The sequence below is a fragment of the Microtus pennsylvanicus genome, chromosome 11 (genome assembly GCF_037038515.1).
Source record: "Microtus pennsylvanicus isolate mMicPen1 chromosome 11, mMicPen1.hap1, whole genome shotgun sequence".
NCBI lineage: Eukaryota > Metazoa > Chordata > Mammalia > Rodentia > Cricetidae > Microtus > Microtus pennsylvanicus.
Genome location: NC_134589.1, coordinates 15438916 through 15464415, shown reverse-complemented (window position 1 = coordinate 15464415; position 25500 = coordinate 15438916). Strand labels below are relative to the sequence as shown.

Genomic DNA, 25500 nt, shown 5'->3' with positions numbered 1-25500 from the left:
CCTTGCTTTTGCCTCACTATTGGCAGTTCGCCTCTTTATTGGGACCTTCGGGTGTTTTAAACAGGCAAAGAATCAGGGCTTTACAGTTAATCAAAGGCAGCATAAATCAAAGTAACACACCTGAAAATAATATTCCCTAACACCACTCAATATAACAGGGTGCCCGGACAAGCTTCTGCTAAGGTACAGGCCAGGTTAACAACTCAGAATGAGGTTTAACAATGGCCTTTTCCACAATACTTTTCTTCTTGAAGAATCATTGGTGGTCAGGCTTGGCAGTACACTTGTGTTATTCTAACACTTGGGAGCCTAAGGCAGGAGGATTCCAAGTTCAAGGTCAGCCTGGGCTAGTGAGTCTTTGTTTGGTATGGGAAAAATCCAAGATTTGCTTGAAAATAGTACAGAGGGGCTGGAGAGAGGGCTCGGCAATTAAGAACACTGCTCTTCCAGAGGTTCTGAGTTCAATTCCCAGCACCCATGGTATTTCACAACCACCTGTAATAAGATCTGGTGCCAACTTCTGGCCTGCAGGGACGCATTGAAGGCAGAACATTGTATACATAATAAATAAATAAATACATCTTTAAAAAAAGAAAATAGTACAGAAAAGAGTTGAGTAAAGGGCAAATTAAGCAAAAAGTGGCAGACTGCTGACAACTTGCTAGAAATGGAATCAGGAACATGGAGTCTTTTCACTATTTTCTGTAGATATTTTTGGAATTTTCTACACCAATAACGATTAAAGATAAACAACAAAAATAAAATTAAACATCACTTGAAAATGTGTGATGAAAGATCAACAGGGAAAACATTTTTTGACTTACTAATGAGAACTGTATCAGGCAAGACTCTAGCTTACAAGTTTTCAGGCAATGAAAAAAAACCCTGAGCAATCCACAGGGCTCTAAGCAAATACTTCTGCAAAATAGGCCAGCCTATCCATATGGAGCCAGATAAGGGTAAATGTCAACCTCACTGAGCTGTTTTACTTACAGAAAGGAAAAGGGGGGGGTATAAAATGGGTGTAATTCAAGGTAAAAGTGAAGTTAGCAGGTAAAGCCATGGGAAATACCACTGAAAACAATATTTGGTCTCTCCCAGGAGTACCTTGGGAAGAAACCAAACTGCTAACTGTTGCCCTTCCAGGAACAGCCGCTGGACTCAATTCCACCAGCTGGTGTCCAGCATCCCAGGCCAGATCAGGTGACATTTACTACTACCATACTGTGCTAATCTGATCTTTGTTAACCAGAGACAAAACTGGCAAAGCAGATGACCACACTTTCCTTTGTCCAAGCTTGTCAGGGTGGAAGTGCTCCTATCTCCAACAAGAGTGCTGCCTTGCTCCATCTGGAAGGGCATTTCCAGGTTCCTGCTCAAGCCTCCCCTCTCTCAATATAACCAGCCCTAATCACAAGGCAGGGGAGAGTCTAGGTCCCTACCTGGAGCTATTCTCTCAGAATCAACTGGACATTTCCTCTATGTGCTACAAGCACCTCAGCCTCCACTGTCCAAATTATTCCCTCCATCTTTCACCCAAGACTAGCATCTTGAGTATCCTATATGACTTTTTGTTTGTTTTGAAAATAGATTTTTTTCATACAATATATTCTGATTACAGTCCCCCCCCATCTCCTCCCAGATTCTCTCTACCTTCCCACCCATCTAAATCCATGCCTTCTCTCTCTCTCTTTAAAAAACATTAAAAAAAAAAAAAAGAACAGAACAAAGCAAACAGAGAAAAAGCACAAGAAGCACATACACGAAGAGAAACACACACACAAATGAAAATTCCAGTGCTAGGATTGAGTACCCTCTATTGTTAACAAAGTCCAACTTCTTCTTCTTCTTCTTTTTTTTTTTTTGTTTTGTTTTGTTTTTTTGGTTTTTTGAGACAGGGTTTCTCTGTGGTTTTGGAGCCTGTCCTGGAACTAGCTCTTGTAGACCAGGCTGGTCTTGAACTCACAGAGATCCGCCTGCCTCTGCCTCCCGAGTGCTGGGATTAAAGGTATGCACCACCACCCACATGGGACTGCATAATTGAATATGGGGGTCAGAAAGAATTTGGCGAGAGTAGAAGTTTTTTGAACGCCAAGGTATTTCTGGCAGCCCTCATCCATGCTATATTGTGCAACCTCACTGCAGTCTTGGCTCTGAATACAAAGCATCCTTTGCACCTTGAATGCCATCATGACATACTATGTCATTACCACTACCTAAAACATTGTGACTCAAAGTAGAGATGCCTAGGCTTATGTTATGAACGACATTATTTTTATTGTACATACAAAGTTTTCTGCTCTTATAGGAAGACAATAATTTAAAGTCAATTATGGTGGTGCATACCTACAATTTCCAAACTTGGTAGGTGTACAGTGCAGAGAATTAGGATGTCAAAGGTCATCCCCAGCTGCACAGTAAGTTCTAAGGCAGCCTGGGTTAACTTGAGACTGTCTCAAACGAACAAACAAATCAACAAAAACCAAAACAAAACCCCACTAACAACAACAAAAAGAAACATAATTGTTCAATTATTAATTACAGCAACAAAAACTTTTAACAAAACTTTTAATATTTTCCTACTCTTACTCCTCAGCATGTATCAAATTACTATTATCTTTAGATTGTATTGTGTTAAAATGTTTGACTTTAAAAACTGATGTTTGAATTAGGTTTGGTGGCCCATACCTTTATTCCTAGCACTCAGGAGAGGCAGGCAGCTAGCTTTCTTGGGTGTGTTAAAATGTTTGACTTTAAAAACTGATGTTTGAATTAGGTTTGGTGGCCCATACCTTTATTCCTAGCACTCAGGAGAGGCAGGCAGCTAGCTTTCTTGGGTTTGAGGCCAATGTGGTCTACACAGCAAGTTCCAGGCCAGTCAGGGCTACATAGTCTGATCTTATCTCAAAGTAAATATATATATATTTTTAAAGGCCCCGCTGTTTGAGTCACTGACATCAGTTTTATTTTTTAAAAGATCATTAACTTTGCTCTGTAATTAGGAGAAAATTTCCAACAATTTCTGAAATGGTCCTAAATATACTTCTGTCATTTTATACTATAGATCTGTGTGAAGTAGGTTTTCAATGATGATAGTTACCAAAGCAAAATATTGATCAACTCTGAAAAACTGAAGTTGAAGATGCTCTATATCCTCCAGTGTCAAATGTTCAGCCAGGATTTAAGCCTTTTTTTTCCTTTTCTAGAAAGATATTTTCAGTTTTCAATTTTTTGTATTTTCATTGTATATCTTCATTGTATGTGGTACTGTACAACATAAGGACATAATGTTGAGAACACTGTAATCAGTTGGCTGTGGTGCTGTACCCAGCACTCAAGGGCAGAGGCAGAGGCAGAGGCAGAGGCAGAGGCAGAGGCAGAGGCAGAGGCAGAGGCAGAGGCAGAGGCAGAGGCAGAGGCAGAGGCAGAGGCAGAGGCAGAGGCAGAGGCAGAGGCAGAGGCAGAGGCAGAGGCAGAGGCAGAGGCAGAGGCAGAGGCAGAGGCAGAGGCAGGTGGATCTCTGAGTTTGAGGCCAGCCTGATCTACAAAATGAGTTCCAGGACAGTCAGGATTAAACAGAGAAATCATGTCTCAAAAAAACAAAAAGAAAAAAAGAAAACACTGCAATCGTTTGGGAAAACATTATGCACATATATGACCTGCTGGGTCCCATGTCATTAGAATATTTATTTATATACTTCCTGGTTGGCCTCTGTCCCCACTTATCCCTGGTATGTCAAATCTCCACTCCTTGCCTCCAGTATCACAGGTAAAATGCAGGAGACCATAGGAGATCCCTGAGACTTCTTACCTTTCACCCATGACTGAGTTTGTCAGCTCCATCCTTTATATGCTGATATTGCACACTCCTGTTTGGAGCCCTAGGCAGCATTCTACCTATCTCGAAGGATCTCCAGCTCCTTCTCTATCTCTAAAGTCTCTGACTCCTCCCCCTCTCTTCTCATATGATCTCCTTTCTTTCCTAAATGCAGTAAAGTACATAGTTTGAATAATCTTGAAAGCCATATAACCTATGTCACCACCTTCACATATAGACTATTTCTGTTATCCCAAACACTTTCTTACACTCTTCCAGAATTAATATTCCCAAAACATCCCCACTCCCCAGACAACCACTGATAAATTCCTTTGTTTAAGTTTGACAAATGGAGATTATTTGTGAAGGGATTCTTTCTCATTGTACAATGTTTTTGAAATTCATCCCTGTTTTGTATCATCAACTAAAATGAATGAGTAGCATCTGCCTTAAGGATGTGCCTCTGTTTCCCTACCTATCTGTTGGACATTTGGGATGCTTCCTGGTTTTGGTTATTGTGAATAAAACCACTAACACTAGAATCTGGATCTCTATTTGAACTATTTTTTCTTTCCGCTGGGAAGCTGTTTAAGCAGTGGAATGGCTGAGTCATATTATTTACATATGACAAGAAACTTCCAAACAACTTTTCCAAAGTAGATGCATTTTACAACTGCAGACATCCAATAGTATGGTTTTAAAGGCTGATTTCTAGGCCCAAGCCCTAGAAAATAAATATCTGGAGAGGCAGGAATTTGCTCTAGTAACATATGCTAGGTGATTTGATGCTGAGCCCTACAGGAAAGCATTGCTTCAGTTCTCTATCCCCTTCTCGCCTACACTTTCCCAGCCCTTCCCCCTGTCAAGATCACACTGCCACAGAAACATTTCAGTGAGCAAACTTAACAGGCACTCTCAAATCCTTCTTGGTAGGTCCCCACCTGGCACTGACAATGTCCCCATTTCCAGCCTGGCAGGCCCTAGCACCTACTCCCCACTCTATAACCTTAAAGGGACTGGTGCCCTGGCACTACCCAGTCACATAATCTGCAAACATTCTTGTCCTTAGTATTACTTTCTCTTACTATTTCCATTCAATTAGATCCCAAGTTTTATAAATGTTTATTTACTAAATATTGTTTTGGAACTTAGCTCCTCCTCCTTTTCATTTTACCACTTTAAAACTGAGAGAATTGCCAGGCAGTGGTGGCGCACACCTTTACTAAGAGCACGGGGAGGCAGAGGCAGTCAAATTTCTCAGTCCGAGGCCAGCTTGGTCTACAGACTTGAGTTCCAGGAAAAACAGGGCTACACAGAGAAACCCTGTCTGAGAGAGAGAGAGAGAGAGAGAGAGAGAGAGAGAGAGAGAGAGAGAGAGAGAGAGAGAGAGAGAGAATGAATCATCATTTCCCACTGGTCTATACTTCAGCTTCTCATCTCTGCCTCTAAGACCCACATTCCACTTGCTACCTAAGAGGGCTTGAGAAGGCAATCCATGTCTCTTCTTACCTAAAATCCTCCCATGGCTCTTCTCCACATGCTAAATGCCTCCTACTGCCGTGGCTTAAGTTAGTTCCCCATCCTTCAGGTTTATAGCAGTCTTCATGTCAGCAATTTCCCTAAAGAAATTTCTAACAGTTCCACTTTTTGAGCAGATAAGGTCTGAGCAACTTAGTATTTAGGATCTAGTAGCTAAGAGGCCATGGGGTTAAAAAAATACACAAAAGCTGAAAAATGTTTCATTCCTCATCATAATTACTTACTAATAGAATGCGTGTACCTATCAAGTACTACAGAATTCTCAAACCTTATAATGAACTGGAGGTGACCACCCTCGTTACCATTTAACACAGACTTTCACATGGTAAATTTTGTTATAGCAACTACCACAAATTCAGCTTCACAAAAGATATAATACCATCGAAATGAATGTAGTATATTCTGAGATTAAAACTATCAACTCCTTCCTTCATGCATGATGTTTGACACTTGTCAACCACGGGCCTACTTCTCCGTGATTTCTTGCACTGGTAACTCTTCCCAGACTCATCCTGGACTTTGATGCTGGTGTCTGTGCTTGCCCTTATTTGCTCACCTCCACTATCTAAATTCGTTTGCCCTTCAGCCTCCATTCAAACAGCTCTTTCTCCAGGAAATAAACACACTTGGTCCATGCGATATTTCTCCTGTGTTTCTCATGGAACAAGTACTTTGTTTCATACAGCTTCCTTGGTATCAACTACTTAAGGATGGTACTGAATTCCAAGTACTTTGGGCCAGGGTCTACCTATTTGCTTGCTGTGAAATATACACAGTAAATAGAAAAAGTTCACATATATTTAGTGACTAACCAGAGAGCAAACCTCTGAGTGACTGCTGCATGGGCCTTTGCCCTCTTAATGCACAGTGAGCAGTATAGTCTGCAGAACGAACAGCTATCAGTAATTTAGGACAGTCAACACTGCAGGTAGAATGCAGCCAAATTTTCCTAATAAAAAAGACAATCCCACACAAACACCTACATAGTACAAGTTAAAAGCAGCTGTCCAGGCACAGTACTGTTTATTCAACCATGTTAAAAAATTACTTAAATTTATGGATAAGATGATGTGGCTTTTGCTTTGAAATAGAAGTAGAAAAGGGACAGATTATCATGTGTTGATCATTATTGTAGCTGGCACTGGCTACATAAGGCTTCCTTGCTGTTGTTCTCTTTATTTCTGTATATGTATATAACTTCTAAAATGAAGAGTCTAAAAACAAAACAAAATGGGAAAAAAAAGGCTAAATAAGAAGCTACTTCAGAAAACTCTTTCCAACAAGCTGGAAACAAAGGCCTTCTATTCCCACTCTCACCGGTAAGACACCTCTGGAGGTCTGATCCTCTGGCTCACCAGGGCAACTGCATGCCAGAAACACCCCCACCCCAGACTTCCCTAGCACCGGCTGGTCAGACTGGTATGTTATAGGAGAGGATGGGGCAGAGGGGCACACAAGTTCACTAAATAGAGAAGGGCTTTGATGAAGCCAACCAATGTAATTAACTGTTTCAAACTCTAACTGAGGATGGACAACTTTCTCTGGAGGTGAATCTAGGCAGACTTCTTCCATGTAGGAAGAACCCTTTGATTACAGAACCTTTGAGAACACATTGCTCACCTAACTACTGCTCAAAGAGCCTTGAGAGATCATTCTCTTCCTTACCCAAGATGAGCACCAGTATTTCTGGAACACTCCACTCCTCCAGGGTATCTAGATACACACAGGGAAAGCATAGATTGTACTGTCCTCCTACACCTTTTAACCTCTATGAGGCTCCACACAGAACCACTAGAACCAGCTTCCTCTCTTGAGTAGAGACTTCTCCAGGACAATCTAGATGCTATAAAATTTGGTCAGATACTTCCAAGTGCATCTTTCTAAGTGATCTGAAATGTTCTTGACTGATCCTTTCAAAAGGCATTTAAGAAGAACAGTGACCAGATATGAAGTTCCAAATGTGTGTGTACCCACCAAGAACACTTTTCCCTCCCTTCCTCCTTTCTTTTGTCCCTCTTTCTTTTTCTTTCTCTCTGAGAAGAACAGAAATCCAGCTACTAGTAATTATCTGTTGAGATTTATCACATGCATCTCAAAAACAAATATTGGGAATCTACTATCAGCTTAGCTCTGCTAACTGCTTTAGGGAAAGGACAGACACATACAGTGAGTATCTATTTATAGTATATACAAAAATTTCTAGAACATGTATTACTACATGTTATAGGATCTCCTAGGTATGGGTGGAAATATTCAACACACACGCATACACCATACCTTCATAGAGAAAGCAAGCTCAGAGCATGGAGGTGACAAGTAAACATGAGTAAGAAACCACTACTTACACAGGCCTGGTCAGGGTGGTGTGAAATAACACAAGGTGGACCGCTAGCAAGGCCACCATAAACAAAGGACAGAAAACTTCGAAACGGGGTAATGTAAGCACCAGGACCAAAATGGGAAGTTGAGATGAAGAGAAGTGTGATGCAGTCCTATGACAATGAGATGCATGGGCAGGCAGGCATCAGAGAACAAATGAAGGAGAAAGGAGAAGGAATCACAAAAGTAGGGAGAAGGATGCAACAGCTCAATTAAGACAGGCCCAGGCTATTGTGAGATGGATGAGAGACCAGCAAAATAGAGTCCTGACCAAATAAGGTATGAGAAAGAAATGAATGAAAGGTGACATGGAGATCTTAATCCTACAGACAAGACAGCAATGATACAAGGTGTGCTCTGAATGCAATAAACAACAGCCATTTCCTCAAGAATGAACTTAATGTTCTAATACTGTTTTCTGATATAAAATGTTGGAAGAAATAAAGTCATTGATGATTCCAAGTCAAAACTAAATGTCTGACATTCAAGCAACCTCGTTAGGGAAATATTTCTCCCCAGAGGAAAGGTATATGGTTACTCTAAGCTTTATGCTCCTTAAAGTTGTCAGGTTACATTGTAAAATAGAAAGTCTTAGATGCCCCACAAAGTCTAGCTTTCATGGGGAAAGAATTTTAAAATAAACATCTAATCAAAAGGTCCTTGTGTTCTAACTCTTACTACCATAGCTGGGAAAGGACAGGACAAGCTGTCTTCATGGGAAACGAGTGCATATCGCAGTGTCATGTTGGACAGGGACGACAATCATGAGGAAATATCCAAGCAATCAAGAAAATGGCCCAATCCTGTAGCGGTCAAATTCTGTACTCTTATTCAGCTTCTCCTCAGCAGAAGTTATTCAGGATAGGTGTCACCACCAATGATGGAACTGAAAGACCACATACCTAAATGCCTTTTGGGATGCCACAGCTTAACAGATGCAATGGGGGTGGGAGAGAGATGACCTCAAACCACAGACACCCAAAGACAACTAAGGACAAGTTAAACAGTGACAGTCAAAAAGAAGCATTTTATCCATATGCTTTCACAATTGTTAACTATGTTTTCATAGATACCAACCAAATGGCTAAGAATATGCATTAGAGCCCAGATCTCTGTTATTATGGGTAGGGACTTACTGGCAAGTGGTATGTCCAATTATGAGACACTGCATTTTGAAGTGTGTCCCACCAGGGAGGAAAGTCAGTTGCATACAAAATGAAAACAGTTGTACATGAGTTGGCATTTATTGACGCTGAAGGGTGAGTGTTGAGATTTTGTTTGTGATCTAACAAATAAAGCTTGCCTGAGGATCAGAGTGTGGAGCTAGCCACTAGTTAGCCATAGAGGCCAGGCAACGGTGGTACACACCTTTAATCCCAGCACTTGGAAGACAGAGGCAGGAGGATCTCTGTGAATTCACGGCCACCCTGGGCTACACAGATTGATCCAGTCTAAAAGAGAAACAGAGCCAGTTGGTGGTGGCTTGCACCTTTAATCCCAGTACTTGGGAGTCATATGCCTTTAATCCTAGCACTAGGGAAGTGAAGACAAGAAGGGATATGGCTGGGCAGAGAGAGGATTGTGAAGTGGGAGGAGACAGGAACTCACTACATTCATCTGAAGAATTCAGTCTCAGGACTTGTAGAGAGACAGGATACCCTATTTAGTCTGAGGATTTTGTAGATGTAGAGGTAAGAACTAGTAGCTGGCTGCTCTGCTTCTCTGATCTTTCAGTTTTCATCCACTCCCCATATTTGACTTCAGGTTTTTATTATTAATACTGATTAGAAATCACACTACAGGTGTGCACATGGGTTATACTGCAAAGTATCTTTGGGTTGGGAATGTTTAAAAACATTTCACATGGGGTTAGGGATTTAGCACAGTGGCAGGATACTTATCTAATATGCACAAGGTCCAGGATTTTGTACCCAGTATGTCTCTCTTCTCCCCAAATCCTTCATATTAAAAAGTAAAATCCAGGGAGATGATTGACTGGATAAAGCACTTGCCATGTGCCGGGCGGTGGTGGCGCACGCCTTTAATCCCAGCACTCGGGAGGCAGAGACAGGCGGATCTCTGTGAGTTCGAGACCAGCCTGGTCTACAAGAGCTAGTTCCAGGACAGGCTCCAAAACCACAAGAGAAACCCTGTCTCGAAAAACCAAAAAAAAAAAAAAAAAAAAAAAGCACTTGCCATGTAAGTGTGAGGACTAGACTTTAGATCATTAGTACCCATATAAAAATTCTCCTTCGTAGAGTCTCAGTGCTTGTGAGGCAGAAACGAAGTTCACAGAGCAAGCTGGGTAGCTAAACTTGCAAGTACCGGGTTCATCAAGAGTTCTTGCCTGAGTAAATAAGGTGAAGACCCACTGAGGAAGACAACCAGTATCAATCTCTGGCCTCCACACACATCCATACACACATACACATGCACCTTCCCACACCCCAAACATACCACACACACTTAAAAAAATTAAAATACAGGGTTGGGAAATGACTCTGAAGATAAGGTATTTGTTAAGTAAGCATGAGGACCTGAGTTGGATCTCTAGTATCCATGAAAAAACTGGGCCTAGCATTAATTGCCTATAACCTCAGCACTGGAGTAGAGTGGGGAGGGGTGCCTGCAGAAACAGATGGATTTCAGGGGCTTGTGGGCCAGTTACCCAGTCCTGCCTAATCAGTAAAATTTAGGTTCAGACAGTGGAGAAATGACTGAGGAAGATATCTTTTTTAAAAAAAATATTTATTCATTATGTATACAATATTCTGTCTGTGTGTATGCCTGCAGGCCAGAAGAGGGCACCAGACCTCATTACAGATGGTTGTGAGCCACCATGTGGTTGCTGGGAATTGAACTCAGGACCTTTGGAAGAGCAGGCAATGTTCTTAACCTCTGAGCCATCTCTCCAGCCCTTAGGAAGATATCTTGATGTCGATATCTGGTCCACACATATGGGTGAGAGCACATTCACACACACCAACAGACACACACACACACACACACACACACACACACACAGAGAGAGAGAGAGAGAGAGAGAGAGAGAGAGAGAGAGAGAGAGAGAGAGAGAGAGAGAGAGAGAGAGATACACAAAAAGAGCAGCTTAGCCGGGCGGTGGTGGCGCACGCCTTTAATCCCAGCACTGGGGAAGCAGGGACAGGAGGATCTCTGTGAGTTTGAGGCCAGCCTAAATTACAAGAGCTAGTTCTAGGACAGGCTCCAAAGCTACAGAGAAACCCTGTCTCGAAAAAAAAAAAGGGGGAGGCTTGGCCTGATTTTACCTCTGATTCTAACTAATCAGGAGGTTGAGACAACAAAATGAAAAGTTCAAGGCCTGCAGGACTACAGAATAAGATCAAGGCCAGTCTGCACAATTACTGAGATACTATCTCAAAATAAAGCTAGAAAGCTAGAGATACAGCTCAGTAGTAGAGTACTTGCCAAATATGCACAAGGACCTAGAATCAATCCCTGGTACAACCAAAAAGATAGAGACCCAAAGTATGGTCAAAATAAAATCTTTGTCGAAATTCCCCTTGTCAGACTTAATTTCAGTCCTCCACAGACGGAGAAGAAATAAACACCTTTCTCATGCTTGAGCAGTGAGGGGGAAAGGAAGATGATGTGTATCATGCCCAAAGTCTGGGAATTCCTTGAGAAATGGAACTACTAAGAAAGTGTCATCTTTACATTCCACAATTTCCCTATCTCATGTTTCCGTTGTTCTTTTGCAAATAGATCTCGGACTGTTCCTAAGAACACACTCAATTTATCAGGTACTACAAAAGCCACAAAAAGCTGTGAGAAATTTTACATAAGAATCCAGAACTGCCTGCCACCACAGTGACATATTTTATTTATGTTTTAATAAAATTTGCCTGGATATCAGAAGGGCAAAGCTAAGCTACTAGAGAGCAGGCAGTGGTGACACACACCTTCAATCCCAGGATTTGGGAGACAGAGGCAAATGGAATCTCTGTGCATTCAAGACTACCCTGGGCTACACAAGATCAATGCAGAAACAAACCCAGGTGGTGGTGGCTCACCTTTAATCCCAGCACTACAGGAAATATAAAATGGGAAGAGCTCGAGCTGCTCAATCTGTTTAGTCTGCGGTTGCCTAGCCTTGGTAGAGGTAAGACTTCTCTAGTGGCTTGGCTGCATTGTTTTGTTTTTGTTTTTTTTTGATATTGAGGTTGAACCCCAATATCTGACTCGGGTTTTTATTATTCGTGCTACAGTGGTACAAGTGACAGGGAGTAGATGCATCCAAGGAGGCAAAATAAGTTCCACATGCTTCCAAGGACTCTCAAAAGACACTTGGTCAGAAGGAACCTGGGAACTAAACTATTAAGAGCCCCTCGGTGGTCCAGAAGCCCCATCAAGGAAGGAGAAATCTGGCAGGAAGACAAAACCCCAGCACAAGATGGAGGTCCTTCAGAAGTTGCTGTGAAGGATCGCAGAACCCAGATGAAGAAGGAGCTCACTTTGCCTGAGGACTAAGGAGGTGACCTGGACATGGATTCTTTGTCCAACACTACAAGCCAGGGCCAAGACTTTTTTTTTTAAATGTGTCTGGACATTTTTACCTGTATGTATACCTGTACCACTTGCATTCCTGGTACCCTCAGAAGCCAGAAGAAGATGTCAGATCCTCTGAAACTGGAGTTACAGGTGATTGTGAACCACTAAGTGGGTGTTAGGTATTGAAGCTGGGTTCCCTGCAAGAGTAGTCATTGCTCTTAACCATGAAGTCACCTCGCTAGCCCCGAAGGCCAAGGTTTCTGAGACCTGGTAAGGAGCTCTGTGCCAGAAGTGAGGCTAGAGGCACGGGTAAACCAGACTGATGGGTCTCGTAGGCAATACTATGAGTTCAGACCTGACAGCATGAGCCAGTGCTTCTCAGACTGGCTGTGGTAGGGTATCCGTAGCTGAAATGTCCATCAAGGATGCGCATGCTCCCTTCCTTTACTTCTTTCTATGCACACTCCCTACATGGACACAGGTGGTGAGCACTGGGGGCAGCATAACAGGGACAGTGAAGAGTGACTGCCACATAATCTAGGAGATGGACGTCACAAGCCTGGTTATGACCTAGAACTGGGGACTTAGAGGAGTAACAGTCAGACTCAGAAGGTACTTCCTGTACCTGCACAACCGGACTGTGGCCAACTGAACTCTAAGGGGATAGCAGAAGAGCATCACTCTAGCTTCTAGACTCATGGATCATGACTGTCAGCACAGAAAGGACCAAGGTAAGAAAAGGAAATTCATGTAGTTGTTTAAGACTGCCTTCAAATTTCAATTAAGTGATTTTGTTCCAATATTAACCACTCACAGGACACCAGGGGAGTCTAGCTGGGAGAGCAGCCATGTTGCATACTTAGTAAGAATATATGATTAGTAAGAATGATTCTAAACTGGACCCAGTCCTTTGTATCCACCATTATTGAAAAAGAGATGGAAGGAAATATAGCTGGGCTACTAAAGTGAAATGGGTAATCTGATGAAGATCTGAATGTCAAAAAGCAGCAGCAGTGAGTGTTTTACGGAGCGAACAAGGAGCCCTAAGCCAGTCCTGGGAATATTAAAGAGTCTGTTCAACTGCGTAGAACACAAGCTTTGTAAAGCTGATGTAGAGCAGAGCTGCAAACAGTTGGTGTCTGGTTTAAAGCTGCAGAAATGGAACCTACACGAACCTAATCACTGGGGAGATTTCAAAGGCAGACAGGGGTTGCTGCAGCACAAAACCAGGTGTGGGAAGACTACACCTAAAAGCAAAATGTCACAATTCACCTTAGTGCCCCAAACCCATACACTTCATTTTTTTCCCTACTAGGTATAATTCTCCACTTTGGCACAAGACACCTCTATTTCTGGGAACAGCAACATGTGTTTGGTTGAGGAACAACTGTACCTGCCAAAAACCAGTGTGGAAATGGGGGAGGGGGGATATGTGTAAGTTTCAGATCCTGAAAAAAGTAAACAGTTAAGAAACCATGAAATGGAGTCCCAAATACGTATTCTGAAGAACACCAGTTTGATGGGCTGAAGGCCTATGCTTGCACTCAGGTTTCTCCTACCAGCTCCACTGTCTTAGACCTAGGGCAGGTCTAAGACCTCCTCCCTTGTGTGGACACGTGTAATACACTGCTGCCTGATGTCTCAACTTCTTCCTAGCCCCATCAGTTCAGTCTCATTCCATATTGGCACCTGCTGATCCTCAAACTGGAGGCCAGGTGCCCTAGTCTGCTCTATTGTCAAAACATCACAGACTGAGGGACTTAAGCAACTGACATTTATTTTTCTTTGTTCTAGAGGCTAGAATTCTGAGATCAGGGTTCAGCATGGCTCTTGTGGGGGACTCTCTTCATGACTAGAGACATTTTCTCACTATGTTCTCAAATAACAAACAGACTCATACACAGGTCTCTCCTTCTCTTCTCATAAGAACACTAATGCAGGTGTGGAGTCTTATCTTTATGCTATTCATAAAGTCCCCACTGTCACATACCATTACACTGGAGCTTAAGAATCTATGTTGAGTTTCTATTGCTGTGAAAAGACACCATGACAATAGCTACTCTTATGAAGGAAAACACTTAACTGGGCTGGCTTACAGTTTGAAGTTTAATTTATATCATCATGGAAGAACCACGATGGAGTGCAGGCAGACATGGTGCTGGAGAAGGAACTGAAAGTTCTATATCTTGGTCTGCAGGCAGCAGAAGGAGACTGTGTACCACACTGGGGGTAGCTTGAGCAAAGTCCACCCCCACAGTAACATATTTCCTTCAACAAGGCTATACTACCTAATAGTGCCACTCCCACACTATGAGTTCGAGGACAGCCTCCCCCCCCCCTTTGTTTTTTCGAGGCAGTATTTCTCTACATAGCCCTGGCTGTCCTGGAACTCTCTTTGTAGCTCAGGCTGGCCTCGAACCCACAGAGACCCACCTGCCTCTGCCTCCTACTAAGGTGTCTGCCATCTCCCGGCAGAGAGAAATTTTTAAATAACACTTAAGAATGGGTTAGTGTGCTTTGCGGTGGTGGCAGATGCCAGGACAGCCAGAGCTCTGTTACACAGAGAAACCTTGTTTTGGGTGTGGGGTTGGGGTTGAGGGACAGTTAGTAATATTTATTTAAGATCTAATCATTTAAAGTAATATCTACTATGTTGTAACTCTTATTGTTAAAAAATGAACTGTGAGGGGCTGGAGAGATCGCTCAGTGGTTAAGAGCACTGACTATTCTTCCAGAGGACCCAGGTTCAATTCCCATTACCCACATAACAGCTAACAACTGTCTGTAACTCCAAAATCTGACGCCCTCACACAGACAAACATGCAGGCAAAACACCAATGCACATAAAATAAAAATAAAAATAAAAAAATTATATATATAAAAGAATGAGCTGTGGAGGGGTAATATGTGTTTTTTATTGTTGTTGTTTGTTTGTTTGTTTGAAACAGGGCCTTCTGTAGTCTAGAATGGCCTCAAACTCCACTTTTAGCTAGGCATGACCTTGAACTCTTGATTTCCTGCCTAGACCTTTTTTTTTTTTCTTTTTTCAGCCTAGACCTTCTAAGTGACAGGATTATAGATATAGACCACCAAGCCCAGCAGAACTACATTTTAAAATTAAAATAAGTCCTGGATAGCAGTAGCTTCCGTTTATATTTCTGTACAAAGATATTAATATAACACATTGATACTATGAGTTGACAATAAAATTTTAATCTATGGTTATAACTAAATATTTCAAAATTAGCATATCTAAACTATTAATATAAAACTATATCATGAAGTAGCTAGACCCTGTTATAGACCCTAAAGACACAGCAAGGAAATAAAACAGGAGAAAAGGGCAGGGTGGTGGCCAGGCACTTGAGAGGCAGAGGCAGGTGGATTTCTGTGAGTTCAAGACCAGCCTAATTTATAGAGGGAGCTCTAGGACATCCAGGACTACAGAAAAAAACTCTGTCTCAAAAAAAAAAATCAAAAAAAAATTCACACACACATATAAAATTAAAAGCAAAAACAATTCCTCTCTGAGCTTCTTAGCTAATTAGTAGCTGGGTTCTATTGACTCTATCTATCCATGGCTCTTCCCCACTCTGTTTTCAGGTTGCTTTTCTATCTCAAGTCTTCCCACACAGGCTACTGCTGATTAACCTGAAAGCTGAACGTTTGATGAGTCACTCATATTCAAACATGCTAATAGCTCCCGATTTCCTGTTGAATCAGTCAGGCTCAACACACTCTGTGGCTCTGGACCTCTCCACCTCCAGTATCTCCAGACTCTGCTGAATGCGCCAGCCCTTTCCCCCAAATCCTACAACCCTCCTTTGCTCTGTCAGGCCTCCATCCCAAATGAAATCCCACCCTGCTCCCCCAAATCATGCCTACCTCTGAAACCATCAGTGACCAGCCTATCCTGTGCCCAGAACCTCCCTTGAGCAGTCACAGAACCTTGCTCTACACTGAAACTGTCTTTGCTCGCTATCAAACTATGGCACCTTGAGGACAAGGTCTCCCTTTTCCTTTATGTTCCATACAGTATCTTTTCCAGGCTAAGATATTCTCTCTCTCTTTTTTTTTTTAATTTATTTTTATTTCATGTGCACTGGTAGTTTGCCTGCATATATATCTCTGTGAGGGTGTCCCTGGAACTGGAGTTACAGACAGTTGTAAGCTGTCATGTGGGTGCAGGGAATTAAACCGGGATATTCTCTTAACACACATTAAATGGGATGAAAAAAAAAATAGGAAAAAATTCTTTCCTCTCTCAGCTACAGGAGAGACTGTACACATGAGTTCTCAGAGCCTACAAAACCAGACAGCACACAGAATCATCTTTTGGCAACTCTTATTGTGCTGGTGGCTCTTCGGGTGCCTTGAAGTTCTTGCTGCTACATTCAGAGCCCAAACAGGTGGGGCAGGATGACTCGAGCATTCAAGCAGGTTTGCACAGTACTGACAAAATGACGTGGGACTTTCTGACATACGACAATATTTTTCCATCTGGAAGACTGCTTTATCAGAGAAACTGAAGCTGTGCTCATGAAGATAATAAGCCGTGGAGAAGTGATGAAAGGAAACACGCCGGTCAGACCTGAATTAGACCAAATAAGGCTTACTAATGGACAGACTAACAGAACATCCCTGAATCCGAGATGGGCACAGTTTGTCTGGGAAGACTGCTTTAGAAATCAAGTAGGATGAATTCTCCAGCTGTGGAGCTCCCCACCACTGATTACTGACTACCGTCAGAAGGCAATGATAGTAAGATGAGGTTAAATGAGAAACAAGCCTCATTTCAACAACTCAGTAATGTGGTTAAGCTGAGTGAATGTCAAATCTTACAGGCCATGGTTATTTCAGGCTCTATAAGAAACAAGTGAGTAGTTTAAAAGGTTGTGAAGATATCTTATAATTATGATTACAAGATTCCGATCATTAGAACTTAACACATTTAATGCAAAAGGTCTTCAGAAAACAGCCAGAGCTATTAATAGAAAAGCCTAGACTTTTCAGCATCTGGACAAAAGCAATGAAGCATAAAAGAGAAGATATTTCTTCATCTGCTGCATTCAGTAGAGAATCATAAAAGTTTAGGCTGTAAAGTTACTCTCTAAGTAGAAAACCTTTTCCTCTTTTTAGCTCATGCTCCTTTCTTATTAAACAACATGTAACCATTTTCCTTTGGAATATTTACCTGGCAGCAGCTAAGCAAGTTTCTATGTTACTCAAGGATAATCTGAATTACCTTCTTTTAAAGTCCACTTGATCGAGCCTGTCCTTTTGCTGACAGCATGCAAACTTCCATCCAGGGTTGAAACAAACAACAGGGTTTCAGGCAGTGTTACTGTGCTGGCACTTCCAAAACTCTGCAACGAGACAGACAGTAGCTTCATGTCAATCCACTCCTTCACCCTGGGCATGGATAATCACAATAATCACAAACACCCCAAAATCATCCTTCATGCCAGGTGGTGGTGGTGCATGCCTTTAATCCCAGCACTCAGGAGCGGGATTAAACTCTGTGAGTTCAAGGCCACCCTGGTCTACAAGACAGCTAAGACTGTTATACATTGAAACCCTAGCTCGAAAAAAACAAAATTCATCCTTTATATGATCATTTATCTTCCAGATACAGAAACTGAGATTGGAGGGCCTAAAATCTCATCCAAGGGCACATGTCCAGACAAGAGCTGAGTTACTTTATCCAAGTGCTGATCCTTCCCACAAACCAACAGGTCTATAATCTAACATGACAAAAAAGTCTGAAACAACCTATGGACAACGTCCCCTGAAATGGGGGGCAGGGGGAGAGGATAGTTTGACCAGCTTTCTGGCTTCCTCCCCTTGGGTCTATTTCACACTAGAAAACCTTGGCATGTTATAAGAGTCCTTAGTAGAAAAGAATAACTTTCTCATCTGCCAGAAGATTTTTTAAGCAAAAAACTAGAGGAATACATTTAAAGTAAAATAGGAAATCAACCTTTGTTATATAGATATTATATGTGCTAAAATATCAATATTCTTGGGCTGGAGATATGGCTCAGCAGTTAAAAGCACTCCCTGTTCTTCCAGAGGACCCTAGTTCAACTCCCAGCACCTATATTGGGCATTCATAACTGCTTGTGCTCCAGGTCTAGAGGATCTGATGTCTTCTTCTGGAATCCATGGGCATTCACATCCATGTGGCACATACATACATACACACGTATATGTAAATAAAAATATTTTCAGCCGGGCAGTGGTGGCGTACGCCTTTAATCCCAGCAATCGGGAGGCAGAGGCAGGCGGATCTCTGTGAGTTCGAGGCCAGCCTGGTCTACAAGAGCTAGTTCCAGGACCAAAAGCTACGGAGAAACCCTGTCTCGAAAATCAAAATAAACAAACAAACAAATAAATAAAAATATTTTCAAGCCGGGCGATGGTGGTGCACGCCTTTAATCCCAGCACTCGGGAGGCAGAGGCAGGAGGATCTCTGTGAGTTCGAGACCAGCCTGGTCTACAAAGCTAGTTCCAGGACAGGCTCCAAAGCCACAGAAAAACCCTGTCTCGAAAAACCAAAAAAAAAAAATTTTCAAATCTTTAAAAAGCAGTGCACTCTGTCTGGTGGTAGTGGCATGTGCCTGCAATTCCAGAACTGGGGTGGGGGTAGGGGGGCAGAGGCAGGCAGATCTCAGAGTTTGAGGCCAGCCTGATCTACAGAGTGAGTTCCAGGACAGACAACATATATATAGAGAGAAATCCTATCTTGAAAAAAAAAAAAGTATCAAGATTCAGTGTAATTTATAATCATATTAAATTGAAGCTGTTTGGGCTGGAGAGATGGCTCAGAGGGTAAGAGCATTGCCTGCTCTTCCAAAGGTCCTAAGTTCAATTCCCAGCAACCACATGGTGGCTCACAACCATCTGTAATGAGGTCTGGTGCCCTCTTCTGGCCTGCAGGCACACACACAGACAGACTATTGTATACATAATAAATAAATATTTAAAAAAAAAATTGAAGCTGTTTTTGAAGAAATTGACAAAAAGCCTAACTCCAAACTTTTCCTCATAATCAAAATATAATTTAAAATCCATCTTTTTCGTTCAATAAATTGTGACAACAGAGAGCCAGACATGGTGATTCATACCTGTGGTCCCAGCACTTTAGAGGAGAAGGCAACAAGATTATGAGTAAAAGATTAGCTTGGGCAACATAACAAGGCTCTGCCTAAATAAATAAATGGATGAATAAATTAATAAATAAAAATTATTTAATTTTAGATTTTTTAAAATTGTGTTTTTTAATGTAGGAATGTTTTGCCTACATGTGTAGATAAGTGTAACACATGGGTACCTGTTGTCTGTAGAGGCAGGAAAAAGGCAATGAATCCTGAATCCTGGAACTGGAGTTACAGAGGGTTTTGAGTTGTCATTTGGGTGCTAAGATCCCAATTTGGATCTTCTGCAAGGGCAGGCTGATGAGCCATTTCTCTAACCCCCAAGATAAAAATATTAAAACAGACCATTTTAAAGCAAGGAATATAGCTCAATACACAGCAGTTACCTAGCATGTATGAAGCCCTGAGTTCAATTCCCTATAGTGAAAACTGAGATTAAAAAAAAAAAAATCTAAAAAAATCTAAAGAGGGCCTCAGCAGTTAAGACTGCCTACTACTCTCACAAAGGATCCGAGTTTGGTTCTCAGTACCCACATTGGGCAGCTTACAACTGCCATAACTCCAGCTACAAAGGAGTTGTACCTCTGCACTCCACAGGCACCTGTGTTCACATACCCACACACGTACACACAATTTCACATCTAAAGACTGTGAAAATTATCTTTATTATCCATTGCTAGTAGCAAAGAGAAACGTTAATATAACTTTTCTTAAAAATAATTTTTAAAGAGTACAAAATAACAGGGTTCTTCGATATTTTTACATGTGTGTCACTGTACTTATATTCATTAGTCTCATTCCCCCTTGTTCCACATACGCTCACACACACATACACATGTTCCCTTCCTCCCCTCAAATGGTCCTATGGGAAAGCATAGTTCAGATCCTATATTTCAATTCAACTTCTATACCCTAAAGAAAACATTTCTGATATGAAAAAAATCTCTGGGCACAATGACATACTTTTTTTGGGGGGGGGGGTTTCAAGACACAGTTTTTCTGTGTAGCTTTGGGGACTGTCCTGGAACTCTGTAGGCCAGGCTGACCTTGAACTCACAGAGATCTTCCTGCCTCTGCCTCAGAGTGGTGGGATTATTGGCTTGCGCCACTGCCACCTGGCTACTTTCTTAATAGACTCAAATTTCTAATATTTAAAAAAGCCGAGTGTTGGGATTAACACCCAACACTCGAGAGGCAGAGGCAAGTGGATCTCTGTAAATTCAAGGCCAGACTGGTCTAGAGAGCAAGTTCCAGGACAGGCTCTAAAGCTACACCGAGAAACAAAACAAAACAAACAAAAAAAGCTGCAACAAACTGAGACATGGCTCAACAACAAATTTTTCATGTGTATTAACACAGACTTTAACTCTATGATACAGAAAGTTGCTCATATATTATCCAGTGAAAAATACAGAACCCAAAACTTGGTGTGCACTATGGTTCTGATGGTACAGGATAGAGTCCTGTCTGTGTCCTCTGGCTTTGCTAAGCCCTGTACCCTCGCCACGGGATTCATAGGATCTGTCACATGCACCCACATATGTGTACGACAATTGGTAATTTCCTAGATAAATCTTCCCTGTTGAGACGGGGCCCATTTTGTGCCACACTTTTGTAATGAGTTTTTTTGGGGTTTTTTGGTCACTATCCCACACATTACCTAGTTCTACAATGTGTGTTGGAGGGGAGCATGTTGAATTTAAACAGACCAACAATGCTTGCTTAAACTGTAACATATGAATTTGGGCATAAATACTCTTTTAGAATATGAGTATAGTTGTCTTTTCGTATTTTTTTTTTTTTAAAAAAAGGATTGTGCAGCTACTTGTGAACGGGGCCTGATTCAGAATGCCTCCTCACTCTCTTAAGAACCTTAAAAGACAGGGCCTGATGGTTCTCTTTGGGGCAGCCTGAGGTAACAGGACAAGTATTCCAGGCCCTGCATTCCTTTTTCTAGGGGGGACCCACTGGAGGTACCTAGTGGGGGTGATGTTGGAGCAGCTGCCAGAACATGGCTCATCCCCTGGAGTGTTGGCCTGGAGGGCAGAAGGTGCAGCCTTTGCTTGATGTGGAGTGGCCTTCTTTCTGGAAGGGGTGAAAGAGCCAACTTTCCTGCTACCTAAAGGATCTGTTATCTGTGCAGGGCCTGGAGTTTGAGGAAGAATTAAAGCCTGCTTTTAATTCTACCAGAACCCGGAAAATGGACTAAGGAGGAAACAACAGAAGCCTCAAGGGTGGTGGTACCTGTACTATCTGAGGACACAGAAAAACCCTGCCTTGAAAAACCAAAGTAAATAAATTAAATAAACAAAGGGACAAAGAAAAGATAAAGAAAATAGGGCTGGAGAGATAGCTTAGTGATTAAGAGCACTGCCTGCTCTTCCAGAGGTCCTGAGTTCAATTCCCAGCAACCACATGGTGGCTCACAACCATCTGTCTGGCCTTCAGGTATACACTCAAGCCAACAGAACACTGTGCACATAATAAATAAATCTAAAAAAAAAAAGAAGAAAAGAAAAAAAGATAAAGAAAATATTATAAAATTATAGCACTAACATTTTCTCCTCCATTTTCTTAAAACACACAAGTTTGCAGATCAGAGAGAAGCTGACCTTTAACAGCACTTATGTGAGCACCTGAGTTCAGGGAGCACAGTTTCAATTTCAGGATATTAGGCAACTCTGCCACCTTTGATTATTAGTAGTTACCAAAAGGAACAAAGGTTTAGAGAGGCAGAAGTCTCCCAGATTTTGAGCATCTAGAAGAATAAAAGAGTTGGTACTATTACTGAAGCCTTCATTGCAGCATAGAAAATGTCCCAAATATCTCATCACAGTAGTAGAATTGAAAACACTTGAACATTAGTGCTACTTTACTACTAGCAGGGAGACAAAGCCATCTACCTTGTTTGAATAGCTTGGAAACACAGAAAAGGCAATTGTCTGTGGTTGACTGGCACTCATCATACAACTAGCATAGTCTTCTAAAGATCTCAACAACATGAGGTTTGCTTCTTCTTGGGGTAGGGGGTGTGAACCAAATGGTAGATGATGCTGGTGCAGTGGGAGGGTCTGCAGGACCAGGGGCCAGGATTAGAAGGCCCAGGAGGCTTCCCCAGAGGCAGTAGTCTTAGGAGCCAGGGCCAGTCATAGTCGAGGCTGTGGGGCTCATGGAGATAAAGCTCAAGGAGTGAATCCCCATCCCCAAGCTGGGCGCCTGGTTAAGGACATGAAGATCAATCCCTGGAGATCTACCTGGTCCCTTCCCCATTAAGGAACCTGAGATATTGAGATTTCCTGGGCACATCACTAAAGGATGAGGGTCTAAAGATCATGCCAGTGTAGAAGCAGACTCGGGCTGACCAGCGGACCAGGTTCAAGGCTTTTGTCACTACTGGGGACTACAATGGTCATGTTGGTCTTGGTGTTAAGTGCTCCAAGGAGGTAGCCACTGCCTTCAGAGGGGTCCTCATCTTGGTAAAGGTTTGCATTGCAGAGATGCAGAGAGGCTACTGAGGGAACAAGATTGGCAAGTCTCACATTGTTCCACGCAAAGTGACAAAGTATGTTGGTGTGTCTCAACCCTGCCTCCAGAGGCCCTGGCATACTCTGCTCCTATATCGGTAACTTCTACACATCAGTCAGGGGCTGCAATGCCATCCTGGGCAACTTTGCCAAGGCCACCTTTGATGCCACCTCTAAGACCTACAGCTACCTGACCCTGACCTCTGGAAAGAGACTGTGTTCACCAAGTCTCCTTATCAGGAATTCACCGACCATCTTGTGAAAACCTGCACCAGAGTCTCCGTTCAGAGGACCCAGGCTTCAGCTGTGGCCACCACATAATGGTTTTAGACAAGAAAAATAAAGTGAATTAAGTCTGTTAAAACAAACAAGCAAGCAAAAAAACATGAGGTTTGGAGAGAAGCTGGATTAGTCATTGAGCTCTAGCTGTCGGTTACATGTCCACAGTAACCTCATGACCCTCATCCAAGCTTGGCAGGTTTTGCTCTTAAATGATTCAAATTGGGTATCCCTGGGGAGCCATTAAAATCCTCTCTTTCTCTCTCCTCCCCGCTTCCCTCCCCTTGAGATGGGGTTTCACTATGTAGCCTATCATATTCTCATAAGATAAATACGCATTATAAATTTCCTGATGTTTCAAAACCTCAAACATAATTTATCCCTCCCTTTGAAATAGGTCCTTACAAAGCCCAGGCTGGCCTTTGATTCTCTATATAGCCAGTGATAATCTTGCCTGGTTTAGGTAGTGCTGAAGATCATAAGGCTTCATTTGTACTCGGGAAACAATCTACCAATTGAGCTACCTTCCCAGACCTTCAGCATTTTTTTAAACATAAAAATACCTACCTCTAAATATAGTTGCTATAACTAATATGAATAAATATGCTCCTAGATGCCTTCTGTGATATTGATCACAGCCGAGAACTATTTGTACCAGAACACTGAAAAATACTGCTTCATGATAATGAACATGTCCATTACCTTTGCCTAGCCATTCCAGCCTTTAGTACTTAATATTTTTTTCTGCAACAGATGAAAAGCAGAAACAGACCCTACAGCTATACATGAGAGTTTCCAGAGGACTTGAAAATGGTAAAAGGGGCCGGGCGGTGGTGGCGCACGCCTTTAATCCCAGCACTCGGGAGGCAGAGGCAGGCGGATCTCTGTGAGTTCGAGGCCAGCCTGGTCTACAAGAGCTAGTTCCAGGACAAGAACCAAAAACTACAGAGAAACCCTGTCTCGAAAAATCAAAAAAAAAAAAAAAGAAAATGGTAAAAGGTCAAACCTACCTCCGCTTTATGCTATCTGGAAACTAACTGATATTTAAAACTATACATATATACTCTTAGTTTGAAGATGGTTTCTAGAAAGTAAACAATCAGGAAATCCTTAATGGTTGAAAATAACAGGGGCAGGTATTTTAGTCTACCCTCAAACTGAACATCCCAAAGACACTAGGCTCTGTCCTCATAGCCCCTCTCATTCAAGATGACCAGAAACCACTTTGGAAATACGCAGCCTTTGAAGCACCTCAAATCAGATGACCTTTTCCAAAGTGATCTATGCTTGATGCAAATTGTACTACCTTGTTTATAAGACTGGAGCATAAAAGAGGACTGTGATTTCTGTCTGTTTATAAACTACCTCAAAGCCGGGCGATGGTGGCGCACGCCTTTAATCCCAGCACTCGGGAGGCAGAGGCAGGCGGATCTCTGTGAGTTTGAGACCAGCCAGGTCTACAGAGCTAGTTCCAGGACAGGCTCCAAAGCCACAGAGAAACCCTGTCTCGAAAAACCAAAAAAAATAAAAAATAAACTACCTCAAAACACACACACAACACAACACACACACATACACGTGCACTCTCACTCATCAAGACCCACTTTTCTTAGACAGGGGTTGTAGTCCTGGCTGTCCTGGAATTCACTCTATAGACTAAGCTGGCCTTGAACTAAGAGACTTCCCCAGTGCTGAGATTAAAAGCGCGTGTCACCACTGCCTGGGAAAACCCACTATTTTGTAATTACTTAAGTGCATGTAAATTAATTAAATCCAAATTGTACATCTTTGTTTTGTTTTCTGAGGGTTTTTGTTGTTGTTGTTGTTTGGTTTGGTTTGGTTTGGTTTCTCAAGACAAAGTTTCTCTGTGCAGCTTTGGAGCCTATCCTGGAACTCTCTCTGTAGACCAGGCTGGCCTCAAACTCAAGAGATTCATCTGCCTCTGCCTCCCGAGTGCTGTGATTAAAGGTGTGCACCACACTGCCTGGCTCAAACTATACATCTTTTAAACCAGCATATTTTTATCCCTGGCCTTCAACAGCAGAAGGAGCCTCACTGTAACCCTGTTCAGCATGCACTTCAACAAGCCACCTTATGATGTGAGGTGTCCTTCTGTACACTGCAAATACATGTTGCTTTTATTGGTTGATGAATAAAGCTATTTTGGCCTATGGCAGGGCAGAATACAGCTAGTTGGGAAATCTAAGCAGAGAGACAGGGAGAAAGAAGACAGGATCAGGGGAGCTGCCAGCAGGCACCAGAAAATCAAGATGTG

General features: G+C 42.2%; 1 protein-coding gene across 1 annotated transcript in view; it reads right to left on the bottom strand.

The window, feature by feature from the left end:
- The window catches only part of Ern1 (endoplasmic reticulum to nucleus signaling 1), a 91067-nt gene that overhangs the window by 42581 nt on the left and 22986 nt on the right, over window positions 1-25500 (bottom strand). Inside the window, exon 2 of the mRNA XM_075990343.1 lies at window positions 17511-17631. Coding sequence (XP_075846458.1) covers window positions 17511-17631 — 121 coding nt within the window. The remainder of the gene's footprint in view (window positions 1-17510; window positions 17632-25500) is intronic.